The sequence below is a fragment of the Anoplopoma fimbria genome, chromosome 11 (genome assembly GCF_027596085.1).
Source record: "Anoplopoma fimbria isolate UVic2021 breed Golden Eagle Sablefish chromosome 11, Afim_UVic_2022, whole genome shotgun sequence".
Taxonomy (NCBI): Eukaryota; Metazoa; Chordata; class Actinopteri; order Perciformes; family Anoplopomatidae; genus Anoplopoma; species Anoplopoma fimbria.
In genome coordinates this window covers 13,796,239-13,817,468 of record NC_072459.1, presented here as the reverse complement: position 1 = coordinate 13,817,468, position 21,230 = coordinate 13,796,239, and the positions used below count along the sequence as shown (strand labels likewise).

At 42.4% G+C, this 21,230-nt stretch overlaps 1 protein-coding gene across 1 annotated transcript in view; it reads right to left on the bottom strand.

Annotated features, from left to right (window-relative positions):
* Positions 1-21,230, bottom strand: part of spop (speckle type BTB/POZ protein) — a 77,696-nt gene that overhangs the window by 15,621 nt on the left and 40,845 nt on the right. Inside the window, exon 6 of the mRNA XM_054607040.1 lies at positions 14,016-14,143. Within this exon, the coding sequence (XP_054463015.1) occupies positions 14,016-14,143 (128 nt within the window). The remainder of the gene's footprint in view (positions 1-14,015; positions 14,144-21,230) is intronic.

The window sequence follows — 21,230 nt, the reverse complement described above, 5'->3', positions numbered from 1 at the left end:
GCCTGTCAGAGCTGTTAGGGGCACCAAGACACAGTTAATATTCCTAAATAGGATTTTTAGAATCTATCTGCAACCTTTAAAAATTTGGTTTAACACCTCTAATTTATTGGATTTTCAATTGTGCTAAATTTTTCAGAGCCCTTCTCTAAGCCTACGAATACGTTCATTCAGCCAAGGAGAGCTTTTATTAGATCGGTTGGTGCCAAAAGTACTTGGAGCCACTGAGTCAAAAGTAGCCAAACAGATTAAATTGAAATCAACTGGCTGATCAACAGGGGGTAGATGATTAGCTGGGGCAATAACAAAAAAGAAAAAGTCCTGGCTAACTGTGCTGGCGGTTAAGGGGTTAGGATGTGCAAGTGGGTGGGGGCAGACAATTTATTAGGAGGAGGGGCAGAGGGTAGGATGCTTTAGAATGCTAAAGTCGATAATTTGTAGACAACAGCAATAATCAAGAATTTTCATTTCCATCTTGGTAGTGACAACACAGCCCAACCCCCCTTTAATCCAAAAATGTGCAAAGAGGTAGATGGTCGGTGGAGCTGAGGCGGCCAGAGCGACACAGCAAAGCAGCAAGCGAGACAGCACATACCTGGCACTCAAAGCGGCCACGCCTTTAATTATTATGAATGAGTTGTATAAAAAATGATTAACCATGACTATTAAATGATCAATTCTTTTTCCAAAATGTCAAATGTAGCCTACAGTAGAATATTGCCAGTCAATACCATGTTGTCGGAACAAGTTGAAACATAATGACATTGACAATATAATGATTATAACTTAATAAAACATCTGATTTATAATAGCGCAGCCTTCTTTAATTAGTGTCAATGTGTAGATGGCACCCTCTAAACAGAAACTTATTAAAGAAACTTCACAAACATTTATATGTTTTCCATCAACTTAAAGTGTTTTTATCACGTCAAGCCCCCGTATACCATTACATAATATAGGCATTTTGATACACAATTATCTAATGATGTTTTTTCATTATCCAGCACATTACAATAATAAATATTGAATTATAAAACTGTCTTATTGGTTAACAACAATCTTGTTCTGATGATCTTTGTTCTCTGTCTTCATTGCTGACAGCTTCTAAACACATTCAGTAAACTGTTCAAGAAAACCCCCACAAAGTGACCTTGCTATTAAAGCTTCAGGGAGGCTGACACCCAAAAAAACCCACAAAAAAAACATCCCTCCTCATCCATCCCCATCCGCCCAACTGCCCGCCTATTCGCCAATAGCGCATCCATCCACCTATTCAACTCGCACAAAAAGAGTCCTAGAAAAGGAGGAGAAGCACATACAATAGACAAGTGCGTGGCAAGCAGGAAATTGAATGTCAAGGAGCCTTGTTTGCTGCTGATGGAGGCTTTAGAGTTAGCCTGAAGGGGACAGAAAGACAGAGAGACAGAAGGAAGGATAATAAAACAGAAAAATAGGGTAAGAAAAGGAGGAGAGAGGGAGTGTGAGAGAGAGAGAGAGAGAGAGAGAGTACATAGGGATTATAAAATGTAGAGAGAATACAGGTGCAGATACCAAAAAGAGAAGAGGCCTACACACATAAAGAGTGAAGGGGGTTGCTATTGGACGGATCTACAGTTGGAGATGGCCACTTATAAGCAGCAGCTCATTTCTTGCAGAGAAATGACAGGGACCCCGTGAAAAGAAAATGTGACTTTTCTGAAGAATAGAGCATTCACTATGTGTGTGTATATGAGTGTGAATCTGTGTGTGTGTGTGTGTGTGTGTGTGTGTGTGTGTGTGTGTGTGTGTGTGTGTGTGTGTGTGTGTGTGTGTGTGTGTGTGTGTGTGACAGTCTGGTTTCCACAGCTGGCTCTATTAATCACACTCCAGGGGGATGCAGGTCTGTCTGACTGACTGACGTCATCCATCTCCTAACACACTCAAACAGAGGAATGTTCGAGCTCTGTCTGACTGACTGACGTACATCCATCTCCTCGACACACTCAAACAGAGGAATGTTCGAGCTCACACACACACACACACACAAACACACACATATGTACCCACATGAGGAGAAAGACTGTCCCGCTCACAAACACACTGGCATTCATAAAACACTGATTAGCCACACAGAAGGCATGTTAGAAAGGGAGCTGCCGTTTGGAGGAGAAAAGAGCGGGAAGAACAACACCAGAGACGGACAGACGGACAAAGTGACAGAGGACAGAGGACAGAAGTTCAGTCGGCTCAAGTTGGAATGAAAAATGGCTTTAGGAGTGAGGAGGGGCGGTGCTGCGTCCTCAGTACACACCAAAAAGATAAACAAGTGCTGAAAAGTGAATTGGAAGGGAGGCGAGTGAGCCTGGTCAATGGGTTTCGGTATAAATAGCCCAATTAGCATGGCAGAGCAGTCGCTGAGCTCTCAGATGCAGCGTGGCAGAGCTAGTCTAATTACTGGCTAACTTGACCAATTATTCCACTGTTTAACCAGGCGGAAACTAAATCGCAGCACCTGGTTATTTAGACACACTCGCTGCCCTGACAGTCTTCACGCCATTAGCTGTCATCTTCTGTCATTGTCAACCTCCTCCTCTTTCTCCTTCAAACACTCCTTCTCAAACTGGCGGAGTGAACAGAGATGTAGCCAATTTAAATGCGTTTGCAATTGCAGAATAGAAGAATATACCCCAAATCTATGATGATAGGTAACTCTCATGTAGCATAAATGGGACTACAACTGTATTGTGTAGCGGACAATGACAATAAATCAACCTTGACCCTTCAATGAATTGACATACATATTAATCAATTTTTTTGATTTCAAAACAAGTTTTTCTACCAGGCTAACAGACCTGTGAGGCTGTATGATCAATATAGGTATGTCTACCATGTTCATCATAGTTTGTTGCATGTGGCATGCAAAGATTCAATAAAAATCAGTAAATACGCAGGTAGAGAACACAGCACAGAGAGTTTTAGGTATTTTGTCATAAGGCAAAGATAAGTTAAGCTTTAAGGGATCATCACAGTGATGACTATTCATCCTGACATTAAGTCTAAACCAAATTTCATAGGAAGTCATAGTATTTGATGAGCTGTCAGTCCATGCAATAGACTATACTATTATATTAAATATTATTTTGTTCACGTCCTGTTGCCCTGTCATTACCACCAAGTAGAGGCTTAACAATCTGGTTATTTACCCTTACATAACTAGATAAAAGTAAATGTTTAGGGCAATCAGTTCATTATAGTTTTGTGAAAGTATCATAGGGGTGGTTACACTTGTCTTTTCAATGCGTCTTTTGTCGTCATCAGATCAAACCAGGACTCATTAACTGTCGAGTCTGTACGCTCTGAGATCGGATCCCAATGTGAGCAAAATGACCTCACATTGGGATCCGATCAGCCAGACCACACACCATAGATTTAAGCACAATATTTTGATTGAAAATAACATGTATATATTGGAAAGGATTAGATCAATCTTTGATCAATACATTTGGACATTTGGACTGAGAAAATAAAGAGCCAAGGACATTGCTGTGTATGAGTGAGACAGAGAGAAATGTAGGAATATTGCAAGCAATGTTTTCTGTAAATTATTTATAATAATGATTTGAATGTCAACGTTAGGAACTACTATTGAAATTATTCGGTAGCCTACAGCCCTAATTATGTTATTAACAGCATGGAGGGATATGATCTCACTATCTTTGCTTGAGAAGCCCTGGAGGTATTAATCTGACCATTAGATCTTGTATTAAAAGCCATGTATCACATAATAATAAACACATAGGCTACATATGAATCAGTCCAGTCATGAATGATGAAAACCAGAGCAATGAAGCTCAGAATGTACACAGTAGAGTTGAGTGTTGGTTTTTATAAAAGTAAAACCAACTTTTGAATTGATGAATGTGTGACAGTGGGGAACTTACATTTTTGGTAGGATGCATAGAACGCAGATATTCATGTCTGCCTTGGTGTGAAAGGCGTAAATGCAAAAATTGCATTTAGGCAAATTTTTATTTAGTTTTTTTCCGTTTGCCTACTAGGTGTGAAAAGGCCTTTAGTCCCAACTGACCAACCAGCTTGACTTTTACTTTTTCCCCAGCGGTGTTAATTATGACAATGATGATGACAGAAATACATTCTATGTAAAATCTTGGGTAAAAAGAATTATAGTAATGAAGAATCATCGCCGCTATATCACCACAACCATCATTTGTTTTGGTAATTAAGTTCCCAGGATAAGTACTTGCTAAAGCGCTCGCCTCCCGGTTAGTTCCTCAGACATCAGGATGGATCTGTCGTAAGCTCCCTCTCAACCCTCACGGCAACGCAGAGTTAATATTGAGTTTCTGTACCCGGATGATTTATTCATAAAGCATCAATCTTTTTCTGCATGTTTATGTGTTTGTTTATGGATTTACAGTGTTTGGCCGTGCGTGAAATAGTTTGAAAAAGAAAAGAAATATCTAATCAAGTGAAATTCATTAACTTATGGAACAGTTGTTGTTTCCCTTGTACTCTGAGCCATATTGCTGCTGACTCTATGGGTAACTATATGCCACTTAGTATGAGTTTATATCTCTACTAGCTCTTTCCAGTTGTCAAGATAGTAATTGTTAACTCATTTTAATGACTGCCAACACATGTCATTCAAATTGAAGCTACTTAAGAGCATTCTATTGCGATATTAGATCAGAAAGGTTGCAATTATATTGCCATACTAGCTTTCAGAAACTGGTATTCATTATATAAATCACGTTAGTTATTACTAACATTGAAATAAGTACCTGCTTGATTGGGGAAGTAATAGAGAGCCCCTAGCAGACAAGCACCTTGTCTAATGAACTTCCTAGAATCTATGTAGAAGTTATGTGTTCTTGTGACGGATCGATCTTTCCTCAGACGTATGTAAAAAAAAAAAAATAAACAAACAAAAACTGACAGAATGAGAGAGGGGGGAAATCTATCCAATTCTGCAGGCAGAGACAGGGTCAGACAGCAAGTTTCAGAAATGGCTGCCAGGTTGTCCATCAGCTATTGCCAGAACGGTTGCCGTATTTGAATTGTTTATAATTAGCGTGATAACGGTCCTGTGTGTTGATTCCACAATTAGCTAAACACATACAATTCCATTGCGCACCTGCTGCAGCCCAATTGCTTTTTTATTTTATTTTAAATTGACTTTCCTCTATTCATTAGCTCCTGTTGCTCCCCAATGTTAAGTTGAAATTCCTACTCCGTTTCCTACAGTTTTGCCTGTCTCAGTATCAGGTCTACTGTCTGTGTTGATGACAGGTTAGCATTAGACTATTTTACTCCACACTTAACTTTCCCTTGTCATTACCGGCAGAGTAAATGAAACAAAGGCACTCTCATTTGCCATGAAAAGCTTTTACACTCGGAGCATTCCATACGAGTGAAACCTGTTTTCTAGCTTTTCTAGCATTTATTGTTTTATACCTGCACTGTGACCATATTCGTCTTTGTGATGTTGTTGCTTGGGATTAACAAACCCAATGCATTAAACAAAACAATGTTATTTCCCTTTACAGAAGGGGAGCAGCAGTGAAATACATCATGGACTTCATCATCTGTTATTAAGTGGAAATTTGATTGCAACTCAACCTGAATCAACATATTTTATCACACACTGAATATATAAGACTTGACAAGGTGGGTTTGTATTAGCTGAAAAATGAAAGAAAGGATATAGTGACCAGTAACTCCAGTATTTTCATTAAAACCAGACAAATACACACACTACAACGGCTTAATAGCTCTGTGATCTTTTAACTTGTCCTCTGAACCCTCTGAGCACAAAGCTCATCACCAGCTTTTTATAATGCATGACTCCATCCACTCTCCAGCCAGCCAGAGTAAACAGGCTCGATGTCACGGATCCACTCCGCAGCTCTCTTTCTCCATCTTCCTTTCATATTCGTTTTCTCCACCCACTTTAAGATGTTATTGCCCCCAAAAATCAAAAACACTCAGAGCAGTGACAGTTGAGTTAGCCGCCCTCGGCAGCTGCAAAAGGTGACTGACTGATTCAGACTGAGAATGATAGCAGAATCTGAGTTGTTCATGACACCATTAAACAAACATATCCCCAAAATCCCAGCACTATTAAATAAAATAAACACTGCACTCACTCTCCTCAGAAGACAATAGCTAGAACCTATTTTAATAACAGGCTATTTATTTCATCCAAAGCGGTTATAATTGTTTTTCAAGCACCTTATTCAACCTATAAGACAATTTTACAGTCGCTGTCCTAACAAGATACTGTTTGGTCTTGTCTTTGGAGCAAAACGTGTCACATGCTTTGTATTTCTGGGGCTTGTCTTTAAGAAAACAGAAGAAAAACTGGGCAGATAGCCTGCCCAGTTGGAGGAGGAAGAGAAAAGAGCAGAGAACATCACAAAAAGCACGCAACACACAGTACAAATCAAAGACTAAAGACAATATAATGAGCCGCAGGCGACAAGCTTCACACTTCCAACTCCTCAGCAAGGTAACCGGCTATATGAGTATTTTGGCCGGCAAGTAAACAGATACACCAGTTGCTCTTCTTTTGGAAGTAAAGTACACCTGTGGTATGAAACTTGCGGTTACCAACAAGAAGGAATTATTAATCTTACATGATCACACCACTGTATGTGCCCATTCATCCGTTCCTTGTGTTGGAGCAGTCATTTCAGTTGGCTGTTTGCAGAGACCCAGCTGTGTCCATGACACCTGCAGACAGGAGAGCCGGCCTGCCATTGACACAGAGGTATTTAGGTATATCTGCACAGACAGAGGCATATTTCATGCATGATTTGAAGTCAAGCTGCTGAACGAGCGTCGGGGCCTGCGCCCGGATTTACAGCCAAGCGTGCCTGACCAACCCTGTCCTTTACACATACACAGGCAGACACAGGCTTTCAGACATAGAGCTTCCACACACACGCACACGCACACACACACACACACACACACACACACACACACACACACACACACACTCACTCACTCACTCACTCACTCGCTGGCAGTGAGCACGAGCCTCTGCATGTCGTCTGTAAGCACCAGCCATTTGGGTCTCGTTTTAAGTACTTTTGTTTTCTCTGCTGGAAGATCACAGACACTAAAGTGATAGCTTTGAGACTCTGAGGCCCGATCTAAAGTGCTTGAAGGAAATGTTTGGACAAAGAAAACAAATAAATAAGCAGCCAAAAGTTGCCTTGTGTTCAATTCCCGCCATCTTTACTTTGGGAGAAGCAAAGAGCTTCTGATGGGATATAAAGGACCCATTGATGTGGTGCTGCTGCAGAAGTGTCGCAAAGGCAGTATCAATTAAAGGATCCATTGTGGCTCAAAAAACAACAAGATATCACGGTAAAAATCCCATTGCAAGATAAGAAAATCTAGCTTGCACTCTGTTTACTGATTTTCTTCCTTTGTCTCACCGTCTCCATCAGCATTTATATTCCCATCTCTTTGATGGGCTCCCAGACCCCCTTTTTAAATGATCCCAAACGTCTTACCCTTCTCAATTTTTGCTCCCTGTTCTGATGAGGCAAAAACAAAACTATATCAATATATTTTACCTCATTTCCCAGGAATGAAAGATTGCTTGTGTCTTGCCCTTTTTACCCAAACCTAAATCTCTATATGCATCCTTTCTCCCTCGCCCCATTCTCCCACCTCTGCCTCTTTATCCTGCTCAGAGAGCTGGTAATGTGTGTGTGTGTGTGTGTGTGTGTGTGTGTGTGTGTGTGTGTGTGTGTGTGTGTGTGTGTGTGTGTGTGTGTGTGTGTGTGTGTGTGTGTGTGCTCAGCGTGCAGGGAGGAAGCAGCTGGAGCATCTGCAGTTGTCTCCTCTGACAGCAGCACGGCATATGGCAGTGCCCTGTGAAGGATGGGTGCTGTCACCCGGCAAAGTGCTTACCCACCGACGGGAGAGGAGAGCCGCACTAACACCATGAGGAAGTGGAGGAAACAGCTGAACATCAGCACCCCACTCATTTATTCTACCACTGCCACCCCGCTTCAGGAGGGAGGCACTGGAGGAGCCTTAAAGAAAAGACATCGGACCGGGCTAGACGTGGCCACGTGGTCGAAATGCATTTTCAGTAAATTGCATCAAAGATTGGCTATTTGCAGAAGATAAACCAATCGGGAAGAAAACACCGGCTCCTCTTCCAGTTTACACATGCAGGCGCTGATCTCCACATTTGCATTCATCACCCTTGTATGGGTCACACAGGAGTGCATACGCCTGGTTACCGTGCAGTACATTGATATTAAATAAATATGCATAGGCACAGCTTTTTGCCTCTTGTTTTTCCTCACATGTTACAATTACCACTGTGTATAAGAAGGTACTTTCTGCACAAAAAATTACAAAAATGGTTTTGAGTTGAACAATTTCCAGCTTTGGTGAAATGAAAATCACCTTTTCAAAGCTCTAAAACTGTCCTTGTGTTCATTGTCAATATCCTTCTTTTTTCTCTTCCTGTTCAACGTCTTTGTGTAAAATGCCTCATCTTGAAAATAGAAGGGGCATAAAGTTAGAGACTAGTGCACATAACCCCACTTGACAGTCAGCTTGTGGGTCGCTAGCTGTAGCTAGCAGAGTCATTTAACACGCTAACCTCTTCCTGTGATAATAAAAAAAGATACAGAAAAACTCGGAATATTACTCGTAAAATGATATCATGGTCTTTAGCATATTAAGCATATTAGTTTCTAATAATCACTTTTTAGTATTTACAAGCCTATATCTTTCCCACAAGAATCTTCCTTTTGGGTCTTGTAAATCCTATCAGTGCTGTGTTTACGCCTCTTTTTCAGAGGCAGAGAATTATCAGTCGAAAATAGCGTGACCTCAGCAAATCCAGGAGAAAACATAATCATCCTCTGTTAACATGTTCCTCCTAAGATGTGTGTGATCCTCCCTGAAATGCATATGCAATGAGTAGAGAGGTGCACCTTGCAGACACTTGCACAAAGGACGTTCAAACTGCGACTCCAGTCTTCCCGGTGTGTCTGATTGATAAATACAGCACATGTTTTTGGGGCAGAATGCGTTACATCTATGCCTTAAAAACAGGAGCAAAAGCCTTTGTAAATCTGAACCTCTTCACTCTGTCTCACTTCACAGTGATGTTTACCCAAACCGAAAAAGGTCATCTCCCCTCTCTCACTTAATTTACGTCTAAATCCACAAAATACGCAGTAATTCTCAATTTCACAAGAGCTTGCAACTTGTATGGAAGACAGTAAAATCATTCCAATTATATTAAAAGGATAATATCAGTTCATACTGGCAAAACAATATAACGGTATAAAAAAACAAATGAGGAAGCACTTCTTGGATCTGACAGCGATGTGACCCAAGACTGGTGATCTTGAAGCAAAGGTAGGCAATTCATGTCCACAAAAAAAGGGAACGAAATCCCAAACAAGTCAATGCACGCTGCTTTGTTAAGGTACTAAAGTAAAAAAGGCATTATTATAGTGGCTACATGACTAAGAACAATAGCAGCGCCTATCGACTGCATGCCAGTCGTCCTCTGGGTCAAACACTCACACACACAGTGGGTGTTTCACAAAATCAATGAAGCATCCTTAAATGGCTGCATTTCATGGATGTTACGTCATTGGATCCAGTCGAAGGGACTGTTCAAATGTCAAGGATCCGACAAATTCTAACGAGGGTTTTCAAGGATACATGTGCGTTTCCTCCCCACTCCTAAAACACCCGCAATCCGATGCGCATGATACATATCATTTCCCCCAATCTGGAAATAGGGGAAACATACTCGTAAACTTTCAGTTATTTCACCTCAGCAGTGCGCCAAAATCTGTTTCTTAACAAATTTGAGGAGATAAATTGCCAATACAGTTGCTAAATCTTCACTCATATTAAATCTACAAAGATTAATTTAAAAGTTTGTTCCAACTTTTGTTGTGCAGCGACAGACTCTTTCAGCAATCTATTAATAGCACTGAGGCCGGCCACTGCAGAGAGAGACAGCAGGGTAGAGCCAGCATGTTTTCCCATCTAACTCGGTGAATTCAGGGTTTATTTCAACCAAACCAGAGTCATTGTTGGAAGTAGAGTTTTAATGAGTTTTATTCTGTTTCTGTTTGAATGAAGGTTACAATCAGCAGGGTTAAATTACTATGTTAGGAGAGCATATTAATTGTATGTTTTGTACATTCATAAATTATAGTAATTGTAAAAATTCCTGTTGTATTCATTTATCTTCCAATATGCCCACATTAAATCTGTCTATACGGTTTTGAGGAATGCAAAATCTGACTTCCTATATCGAATTGTAATAAACCAAATTATTCTAAATAAAGTTAGAGCGAGTACGTTAGACCTAGCCCCGCTGTATGGCTCATTTTCTGTAACCGGTGTAGCATACAACCATGGCGGTATAAGCAAGCTAGCTAACTAGCTATGCATGATGTTGTTTAATTTTACTCATACAAACTGTCTCGCTACGCTTTGCAAGGCTACTACTCCACTGCTTGTTTTCAGCTTTACTTCAAAACCTCACCTCAGTGAGAATGCGACATGCCGTAAGTCAGTTTAGTTTACACGGTAGTGAGCGCACTACAACAGTCGCAATGGCTACGGTGCTCATAAAAATGGCCGCCGCTCTGACAACCCTGCCACGTTAATTTTCAATGGGCATGTACGTTCTACTCCTATTTTATTTCTAAGGTCTGAAACAAGTGCAGAGTAATGATTGATAGAGTATGTTGTGTCTGTATGGTGTGTAAGGAGATTATCAGGGTTATCCGCCATGTTGCCACAGTCGACTGGGGAGGAGGAGACGGTGTCCTCTGAGAAATAAACCAAATGTGTCCTGCAGCAGTAGTGCTCAGACTCTACTTGCTCTATTTCTGGCTGACTAAAGGTGGACTGGTGTGTGTTTCAGCAGCCAATTTAACATGACTGACAGATAAGTTTTTGCCATCAACTTCTTCTTTCCAAAACAACCACTTCTTTTTCCTTTAGTCAGTCAAAACTGACTTCCAGTGTAGTAACCCTTACAGAATCAGGCCACACGACTCTGTCTGCGGGCAAATCACGGCCGCACAAAGTTGTAAAGATTTTCCGTTCTGGTGTTACTCTTAAAACTCTCAGAGCATCTGCATTATCTATAGCATGAACAGCTATAGAGAGCAACGATCTGACCTTAGAGCAAGAGGTTACCTGCGGTGCTGACAGGGAAAGACAGAGGAGAGGTAAAGAGAGAAATGATTTAACCTCTTTTACCTCTGTGTCTCATTAGAGGAGGAATGAGAAAAGAAGGTAAAAACAGGTCTCATCCACATAAAAACATTCTCCCTGTAACTGAATCCAGTCCACACCATCTTGGCCCTTCATCTTTTATTTTTCCTCTCTGTTCTTCACCCCAGTTGGCTCGATGCCACCAAGCGTGCCCACTTTTTCCTTAGAAGGCCTATTCTTCAATCTCTTCTCACTATGTCTCCGTCCCCTCCTCTGTTATCTCCCTCTGTCCCTCACGCTCTCTTTTGACAGCCTACGCGGCACCTTTAATGGGAGCTATCTCCTCATTAAATACCTGCAGGTGTCTGCAGCACTTTGGAGAAAGAGAAAGAGGGAGAGAGAGATGGAGACAAAAAGTGAGAGAACAGCGGCTGGTGTTGTTCAGTCCCTCTCCGATGTGACATAAAGTCAGATTCCCTGTGCTGCATTTGAATTACTAATGTCTCCAGAGGTGGACGAATCGAGCGCAGGGACCAAAGGGTCAGGAGGAGCCATTGAGCCAGTGTTCCTCCGCAACAGTGATCTGGCCTCTCCTCGTAGCCTTTCCGTTTTCTTTGACACGCTAGTACATGGAGTAAAAGAGGAAGAAAGACAAGAGATGAGGGAGGGCAAAGAGGGAGGAAGAAAAAGTCAGGAGGCTGAGCAGAGGGGGGAGAAAAGGGGCACAGGGGAGAGGTGAAGGTAGAGTGAGAGAGGAGAAAAAAGTAAGAATCTGTGATGCTCAAAGTGGGAGGCAGTCAGAGATGAAAGGAAAAGGGAGAAGAGGAGGAGGAGATGGGGCTTGAATGAGAGATAAGATGGAGGGGAAAAAGAGGAAGTGGAGGGGGATGAGAGAAGAGAGAAGAGGGAGAGAGCTGGGCTCCCGGGCGATGGGGCTCTCTCAGATGCAGGACGAGACCATCTGGACGAAAGCGGAGCCAGGTCTCTGACGTTAAACACTGGGCTTCACTCGCACATGGAAAGAGACCAGCAAAAGAGATTCAAACACCCGTTCTGCACTTTCTCACCAGCATCCACCCAAAACTCGACTCCACCAACCATCCTGCTCGCATGTTGGTCGACAACGCTACCAGACCTCAGTATTGGCAATCTTATCGTTTACTGCACACAACATCCCACTTCCAGACTGCCTTTTTCCCCCTAAAACACACACAAACACACACAATTTAGAATTAAAATACTGCTGTGCATATATCAAGTCTCTGACTTGCTTTAGGAAACTCTGTAGACCTCTCAGGTCATCTGGGGTCATTCTGCTGAATTTTTTCTCAGGTTAAACATAGTAAAGTTTAGGTTATAAGGCAACACACAGTTTGAGAAAACTGCTGTAGCTCATGAGACTACTATTAAATCTTAAAACACAGATGGTCCTCGCCTGTTATATTTATCTACTTTCTGCCCTCATTGAATCTTGTTTTTATTAACAGCTGTATTAACCACATAGATTTCTCCTTGCATATCGAATGTGTTCCATAAATCAGGTTTTGCATTGCTTTGCTTGTTTATCAGCAGAGTTGGCTAATTACAACAGATCTTAACGGGGGGGAGTGGCCACGGAGGACTAGAACCAGCAACCCCACTTCCTCCCCTTCAGGAGAGTGGAAGCATTCAGAGAGTGAGGACTCTTCAAGGTAACTTATCCCGCTCTCTTCCAGCTCATTCTCTCCCCCAAAAAAGTCTCATCCTTAGAATTACGTCCCAACAAGACACGCCTGCACAAACACACACAATATATGCATAACACACACACACACACACACACACACACACACGCACACACACACACACACACACACACACACATCTCTACCCCCCACCATCCCACATGGCTCTGAAGCAGCACTGCCCCTCCTTCCCCTCTGTCAATAAGCCCAGTTTGGAAACACTTTAAACAGACTTGCACATTGCTCCGCTACAAAAAGGGAAAACTTCAAGACATGCACTCCTCCATACCCGCAGGGTTAATTAGAATTGTTTTAAACAGCCACTGCCATGCTTTTTAAACATTTATGGGTGCATGCATTACAACTAAGACATTAACATATCCGGAAAGTTTAACCTCTTCTCTGCTCCCTGGATCCATTAAGGGGAGCAGAGGGGGACGACAGAGAGGACAGTTGACCTCTGCTGCCCCCTGTGTTACAGCTGGGAAACAACAAGGGAATTTTCAATGAGGAGCAGCAGCCGGCTTTGGATCAGAGGAATCGGAGCCAAGCCACCATGCCGGCTGAATGACAATCAGCTTGTATGTTGGTGATGAGAGAGAGCTCTAAACCCAGAGGCTATGTAGCACCAATAAAAACATACATTATTCACTAACAGGGACATACAATGAGCTGTAGTGTTGAATAAAAAGATGAGTGAGACAGGAATTACAGTTGTGAGCCCTTCTAGGCAAAAGCACCAATACAAACAATACACTTAGATATTTCAACAACAGGACTTATTTTTAGGTTCTATTAAAATTATATATTTTAAGGGAATTCCAAGTAGTTCTCCTAACACAGTTTTGTTTAAAAGTTAATCACAAAAGCCTGTGTTTGTCTGGCAATGTTGAAATATGAATATTCATTTTGCATCTAGCAATATAATCAGGATGCTCATTTTTCGAATATGCTCTCAGTAATATGAATTTCTTTGGGTATGATTTTGAAGACAGTGTGAAATGAAGACAGTGTAACTCTGTGTAACAAATCATCTGAGTTCAGATAAACAGTCTCAGCCCTCACCTCACAGAACAGTGTTAATTTGTCATCAGGCAGCAGACCGTTGGCCTCGTCCAGAAGGAAGTCCCTCCTTATGAACTTTTTGAAGCCCCAGTCTTTCCCCTGGACAAAGCGGTACGCTCTCTGGCTCTCTGGAAAACCAAAGAAAAAAACACACGGACAAACAAGATTATTTGGAGACTTTCACAACATGATTAAGCTCTGCGTGTGTGAATGTGTGTGCGAAAGAGAAAGTTAGTTATGAGTCATGGCCATAAGCAGCAGAGAAACAATGGCGAAAGAGGCTGGGTGCAGGAAGTATTGCCTGCAGGGAGCTTTTAACACTTCAGAAGAAAAGAGAATCTCTCTCTCTTTCACTCACTGTATCCTCTCGCCGCCACATAAAGACGAGTGGTAAACATGAGACAGAACTGCTGTGCCTCTTTAGCCAAGAAGTGAGAAATTGCAGGGATCAAAGCAGTCCAATTATCATGTGTTTATGGAGTGCCAATTATCTCTGACAGTGGCAGGAAGGATTTTGTAACACTCGGTTGCACTACAAAGACACAGGAAAAGGTGCTGGAGTTCTTGTGTGTACAATAGTCACACTGTGGGGGCGGTCACAGCTATCTACAGTCACCCAACAGTCACAAATGCTCACATACAAGGTCAAAAGATAATGACTGTGGACTATGACTGCTGCAGAGATCACAGCAAATTAAAGCTAATTGACGATAAAAAGGAAACAAGTCACTGGAGCTCTGTTGGAGGGATGTAACACCATTCTTTGGAGAAATTACATCATCCGCCATTTTGTTAATGAGTCGAAAATGCTTCCTCAGGCAGTGCTCTGGGATTTCTGTCTGTGTTCTGCTTCAGACCGTTTCTGTGTATGGAGACATCTTTGTCCAATCCTATCAGGATAGACATGCACTAACTTAAGGCTGTATATATCTGTTATTATGCATCCTGTCCTATTAAGGCGTAAATGGCATGAAACGATTGAAACCAATTCACTCATGAAGTACTTTCATTTCTTTGGAAGGTGTCATCAGCATGCCGTACACATGATGTCAACATGCATCTGGGTAATTGGATTGTGTTGAGAAAGAGCAGAGACACACTCCAGGAGTAAATTCATTAAAAGCAAAAAAAAAACTAAAGATTCAATCACATTAAATCACCAGCGGAGGAAGTGTAATAGCGTTCAAATCACAATATTTTTGAGCAAATACTTCAATATTGAAATTTGAACAATATTATAGGGTTGACTTTTGGTGCAAAAAATATTCACACAATGAGATTTTTGACAAATAATAATCTAAAATGTGGATATAATGACTAAGTGGGTAAAGGCATATAATAGAACAGCTACAACAGGCTGATAAGTTCAGAAAATTACATCACTTTACTGTAAATCAGCCTTTAAAACCATGAAAAGATAGATCACAATATTATTACAATATCAAAGTATTGCCCAGCAGTAAATAGAGATGTATCCCCAGTCTACATACAATATATTAACTCCATATATGTAAAGGAGCATTTGTGCATGAATAATACATGCAAACCCAAAAGGGAGCATTAGGAGGGTAGTAAGGCTGGGATTTGCAAGGGACGTATTCAACATGTACATGAGGATTATCTTTATGCAAATGTTATCATATCCCCAAAGGGATGAAAAAAGGGGTGTACAATTTGAGACTATAAAAAATGGAAGACAATGTGCAGCCGAAAAAAGGTCAAAATGAAAACTGTATAGACCCTGTGCCTGTTTGAACTGCCTTAATGCTAACCAAAATACCCTTTTTTTAAGGCCTCCTGCTTATCATTTATGACAGTTATGACTTGACTGCTGGACATGCAAACAACCTATATCCATGTACATTCTCCAGATTCATCTCATGTGTTAAAGCCAGATGATGTAAAATCATAAAAAAAAACCTCTGAGTCATCTTCAGACCCTGTTAAAGGGCATGACGTGGTGAAATACTCCTTACAAATTCGACTGAAACAGGCTGTAAGCTGCAAAGTCACCACATACCAAGAGGTCATCACCTCACATGTTGATCTGCCGTGTGTGAAGACTAACGTGTTTAGCCCCGGTGGCTCAAACAGATTTGTCTTCAGGCAGAGAGATCCCAACAGGAGATCTGCTGACAGATCACAGTGGGAAGCACTAAGATGGAGTGTCAATGCTGCTGTAAGATCCCGTGTCAAATCGTCTGTTTGGATCGGAGGGAGCAGGCAGCCTAAGAGGGGATTGGTGGAGGAGTGCAGTGCATATGCAGTTATTCCCACAACTGCTCATGCAAGCGGTACTCCACTGTAATCCCCTGCCTCTAGAGACTGTGTACGCAGAGACACTGACAGAAATCAGCATAAAACACACACATATGCATAAGCACGCAAGCACAAAAATTACAAATCCTTGCATTCTGACTTTTCACAGCACTCTACTTTATTCATTGCTCTGCAACTGAGTGAAACGGAGGGAGCGTGTCAGTGTTTTTGAAAAAAAGACTGTGTTTTGTAGTCCAAAGATCTTTCAACCGAAGCTGAGCAGGTTTGAAAAGAGAGTCAAACTTCTGTGGCCTCGCTACACTGTACTGCTTGCAGCTGGGTAGACACAGTGTTACAGTACCTGGATCCCTCTCAAGTGTCTGAAGAAACGCTTTTCTCTGCTGACTTTCAGCCACACTTTCATGTCCTTTAAACATGTTTGATAACTTCTATCATGTGAGACCCAGATGTCCCAAGGCACAGACTCTCCTTGTGAAGTTGTGTTATTTGGGTATGAAACAAGACTAGCAGTGATGAGTGAGGACTTCCCCAGTGGCAGTATCTAAAGCTGAACTAGGGTGTGAGGAAGAGAGGTTGGCAGGAGAGTGAGACAGGGGGGGGAGCAAGCCAAGAGGAAGGGGTGAGGAGAGGTGAGAGGGAGTGCTAAAAGAAGCTCCAGCAGACTAGTGGAAGAGGGAAAGAAAGATAGAGGTGTGACTTTTTCGGTGTGTGTCCGTGACAGCGAGGTGCCTGTGTGTGTCAGCGTGTGTGTGTGTGTGTGTGTGTGAATGTGCACATGAATACAAGCACAGATGATGAGAGTGTGTGTGTGTGTGTGTGTGTGTGTGTGTGTGTGTGTGTGTGTGTGTGTGTGTGTGTGTGTGTGTGTGTGTGTGTGTGTGTGTGTGTGTGTGTGTGTGTGTGCTGAGCTCAGCTAATGCCATTCTGCCATTTCTAGTGGGGCATCAGAAACCAGCACTGGCAGAGAATCAACTGCAGGTCAGATGGCTGGTGCTTACTCTTTCAGTGAGTTGGCCAAGGTGGAGCGAGTGCACCCACTGCCAGAATACCAAACAGAGCTGGACAGTGGTGGACGGGGGTCATCAAAACTGAGATACCAAATGGGAAAAGTGTGAGCGGTGAAAATGTCTGGTAGAAAGATTAACAAGTGCAAATAGGAGGTTTGCGTTTTGTGTCACAGCAAACTTGATAATTGTTATGGAATTTGTGTGAAAAACCAACCCGACAAGTTAGACATGTACCTTGTAGGACATGATGCACTGTGATAATACTCCCGCATCGAAGGGTGAAGTTTCTCACCCTGCCAAGAAAATACCGAATGTGATGGAGAAGGTGAAAAAAATGAGGTCTGAGCTGGAGACAGACGACGAGGAAAGCGGGAGCAACGCCATGGTGTTTAAGTGAGCGAGGGGCATCCATATTCAGGCGGAGGGCTCAAGGGCACGGTTGGCACACAGAGCGAAGAAGGTCGCCAGAAGACGAGCTGGCATGTTGAGAAAAAAATAACAGACGATAAAGCAGCCAGAGTCAACATCTCTCTCCGTGTCTGTCGCTCTTCTGGCCTTCTCTTTCACACATTCGACTTTAGCAAAAATCCCTTCACTAACCAGTATTCACAATACAGATTCAGAGCATACAGAGCACGCTCACAACCGTTTCCCAATCTCTCAAAACAAATTGACGTGAAAGGGCGATGAGCACGTCCATTAACTGAGCAGTCTATACATGTTTGTATTTATCTCACCAGTAACAGAGTTGAGAAATCTGATATAAAACTTAATTCCCTCTATACACTGCATAAAGCAGACTGATACAGATATAAACATGACACAGTTTTCCCAGAAGAAAATCTAATCTCAATTGACGACTGAGCTCTATAAACTAGTGTCAGAACAAACATGTCTATCGACATCCTTTCTTCCAATGTCAATACCATCTGATTATGTAAAGACTGACCAATAGCTTCTCCTCCATTAGCCGTGCTCCACTCACCCACACAGAATGCCTGATCACCTCCATCAGTAACTGAGGGCAACGGGCTCAGACAAGCTCACACACAGGGCTTCAATTAACTGAAACAAAAAAAAAAAAAAAAAAAAAAAAAAAAAAAAAAGATACACACACTGAATCTCCAGCTAGAAAATATAGAAGTAGCCCACAGCAACTCGACTCTACTCAAATAAGCTCACTTAGCCTTTGGCTACAAAACAACAATACCAGTGTCTGTAGAGGGGGAGTTAACAAGGAGGCTATTTGAATACAAAACAGCTTGCGGCAAAGGATGAGAACTTTCCATCTCTCCTCTCAGAGTTGTCAGAGCAGGAGTCTGCAGGAGGGCAGATGATTTTCTCTGGCGAAAAAGGAGGAGGAGACAAGTTACAACCCACCAGCAGCCTCAGAGGAGAGAACCAGCACATTAAGCCAGGGAGAGAAATGATGTGGCCGAGTCAAGACTACGGGAGAGTACAGTGTGAGGGGGGGGGGGGCTGGTGGGCCACCGCTGTTGCCTGAATCCATCTCCATTAGCAAGTAGGGACCATCAGAGGATCCAGACGCAGACACACACTCTCCAGTGGGGGGCTCAAGGGCTGACTGATGCGGATGTGGTGTTTCATCAGATAATGTCAAGCTTTCTAGTCAAATTCTGCCTTCATAGTACAGCATTCAAATCCTGGACCGCTCTCATCCCTCCTCCTTTAAGTACTGCAGGGATGCTTTAATTCGGAATATGCACACACGCCTGTCAAGGCAAATCAAAATGTATGCCCGCTCAGAGACTGGGTAAAACTAAACAATGAGTGTATGGCCGATGCTTTTGCATTAGTGACAGAGATTTGCTTGTGAGTGAGAGTTTGCTTCATCCAAAAGCTTCAAGAGATGGAATTTCAAACAGACACGTCAAACACAATCTTCAGCTCAGCACTGAGAATTTCCTTCAGTAGGATTTTGTCATTTGCCTTTGATAGCAATGTTACTCTGCTTTATTTCAATACAGTGTTCTCACTAAACATTTCAAACCTGATAATCCACTCAATCTTCTACCTAACTACTCTACTGCGGCGGTTCGATCCCTGGCTCCGGCAGTCCATGCCGGTGTGTCCTTGGGCAAGACACTTAACCCCAAATTGCTCCCGCAGGCTGTTCCTGTGGTGTGTGTATGTATGTGTATGAATGTTAGTTAGGGTTCTGATGTGCAGGTGGCACCTTGCATGGTGGCTCCTGTCATCAGTGTATGAATGGGTGTGAATGGGTGATTGATTGGTAATGTCAAAGCGCTTTGAGTGGTCGGAAGACTAGAAAAGCGCTATACAAGTACAATCAATAATTATTATTATTATTATTATTATTATTATTATTATTATTATTATTATTATTACTCCTGTACCAGTAAAGTACTAGACCTAATATTGAAATTGTCTTCACAGGGACAAAGTGTATAAGAAGACCAAAAACAGTGATCTGCCACATAAACAGTCCACACAGACACCCAGCTTGCTTAATTAAGGCACTTTGTTTTTATTTGGACTCTTTTTGCTAGAGGCTTGGATTAAATTGGATTCTAAATGATCCAGAACCGATAGAGCAATCTTTACTGCCACATTCTTAGACGGAGCGCTCACTTAACTGTCACAAATATGGTGGCAGTTGGGTAATTTTCTCCTGTGACAGGGCGAGCGAAGATGAGGGCCCGGGTCTCCCCAGGGGGATAGTGGGAAGATTGGAGGAGGGCATATGGCAAGAATGGGATGGGGTGTGCACCATAGAGCACACCATTTATAGGAGAAAGCCCCTTGAGACACGAAAGAGAGGAGCAGAGGAAAATGAGATCCTCTTCACTTCACCCCGTATTCTTCGCATTCAGGCTTTTCTGGGGTCATTTAAGAGAGCAGTGCTCGCGAAATGGCCAAGCAGTAAAGACCCACACCTAAAAGATCTGTTTATTACACACACCACAGGCAAATCCTCTCTACGACGCCACGTAGCCACCAGCATACAGGATTATAGCCAGGAGACAAAGCTTTAAAGACGATAACCGCAGTAGGCTCAGTTTTTCGTTAGCCTGTCGCTGAGAGTTAAGAGGCGGTAGTCCAACATTACAGGGCAGATGTTGAATAAAAGAAGGATAAAAGAAAAAGAAAGTGATATGGCGAATGGGGAAAGAAAGGAGAGAGAGGTCTCAGAGAGCAAATGAGGGACTGAAAGTACACAGGAGCGGGTGGGGGTGTCAGGTTCACGTGGGGTAATGTTTCTCAGCAGGAAAAATGATTTCCCTTTCTACACAACCTGCACCGCAGGGGGTTGTACACAGTTTCAGTGCATACGCCTCCGATTTAAACACACTTCCGCCTCCCACCTCTCGTCTCCTCTCCCCACCTCCCACCCGAAACCACCCTCCCCTCCTCGCTTCCTGTACAGCACGCTGCGGGGCACTGGGAGAGAGGGAGGCAGCCAGAAAGCCTGATAACCAGGAAGCGGTCACATCTGGCCCTCACTAATTCAATTCCACACAAGTTTGCTTTTCCTCCCCATAACATAACCTAATTAAAAAAAAAAAGCAGGAATTGGAGGCACATTCATTTCCAATTCATCAACGGGGGGAGAGGCGGACGAAGACTTCTAAAAAGGTTGGGTCTTTTTTAATTAAAATCAAAATTGCTCCACACCACTTTGAATTATATATTTACTCGAAATGAAACCAACTGGCAGTGATTACACAAACCCATATGGCAATCAATACCTCACGTTATTAGACACACTTGGAGTATTAGACACACTCCTCACCTTCCGCATTTACAAGTTTCAGTGCCCCAAAGACACAGGTGTGACAGGAGTTTTTAATTTCAAACCTTTCAAACTTTAAGATATCCTCCGTTTTCTGCTGAACATACTAATATGCAGGTTGGGCCTAAAGTGTATTTTCAGTTATTAACACCA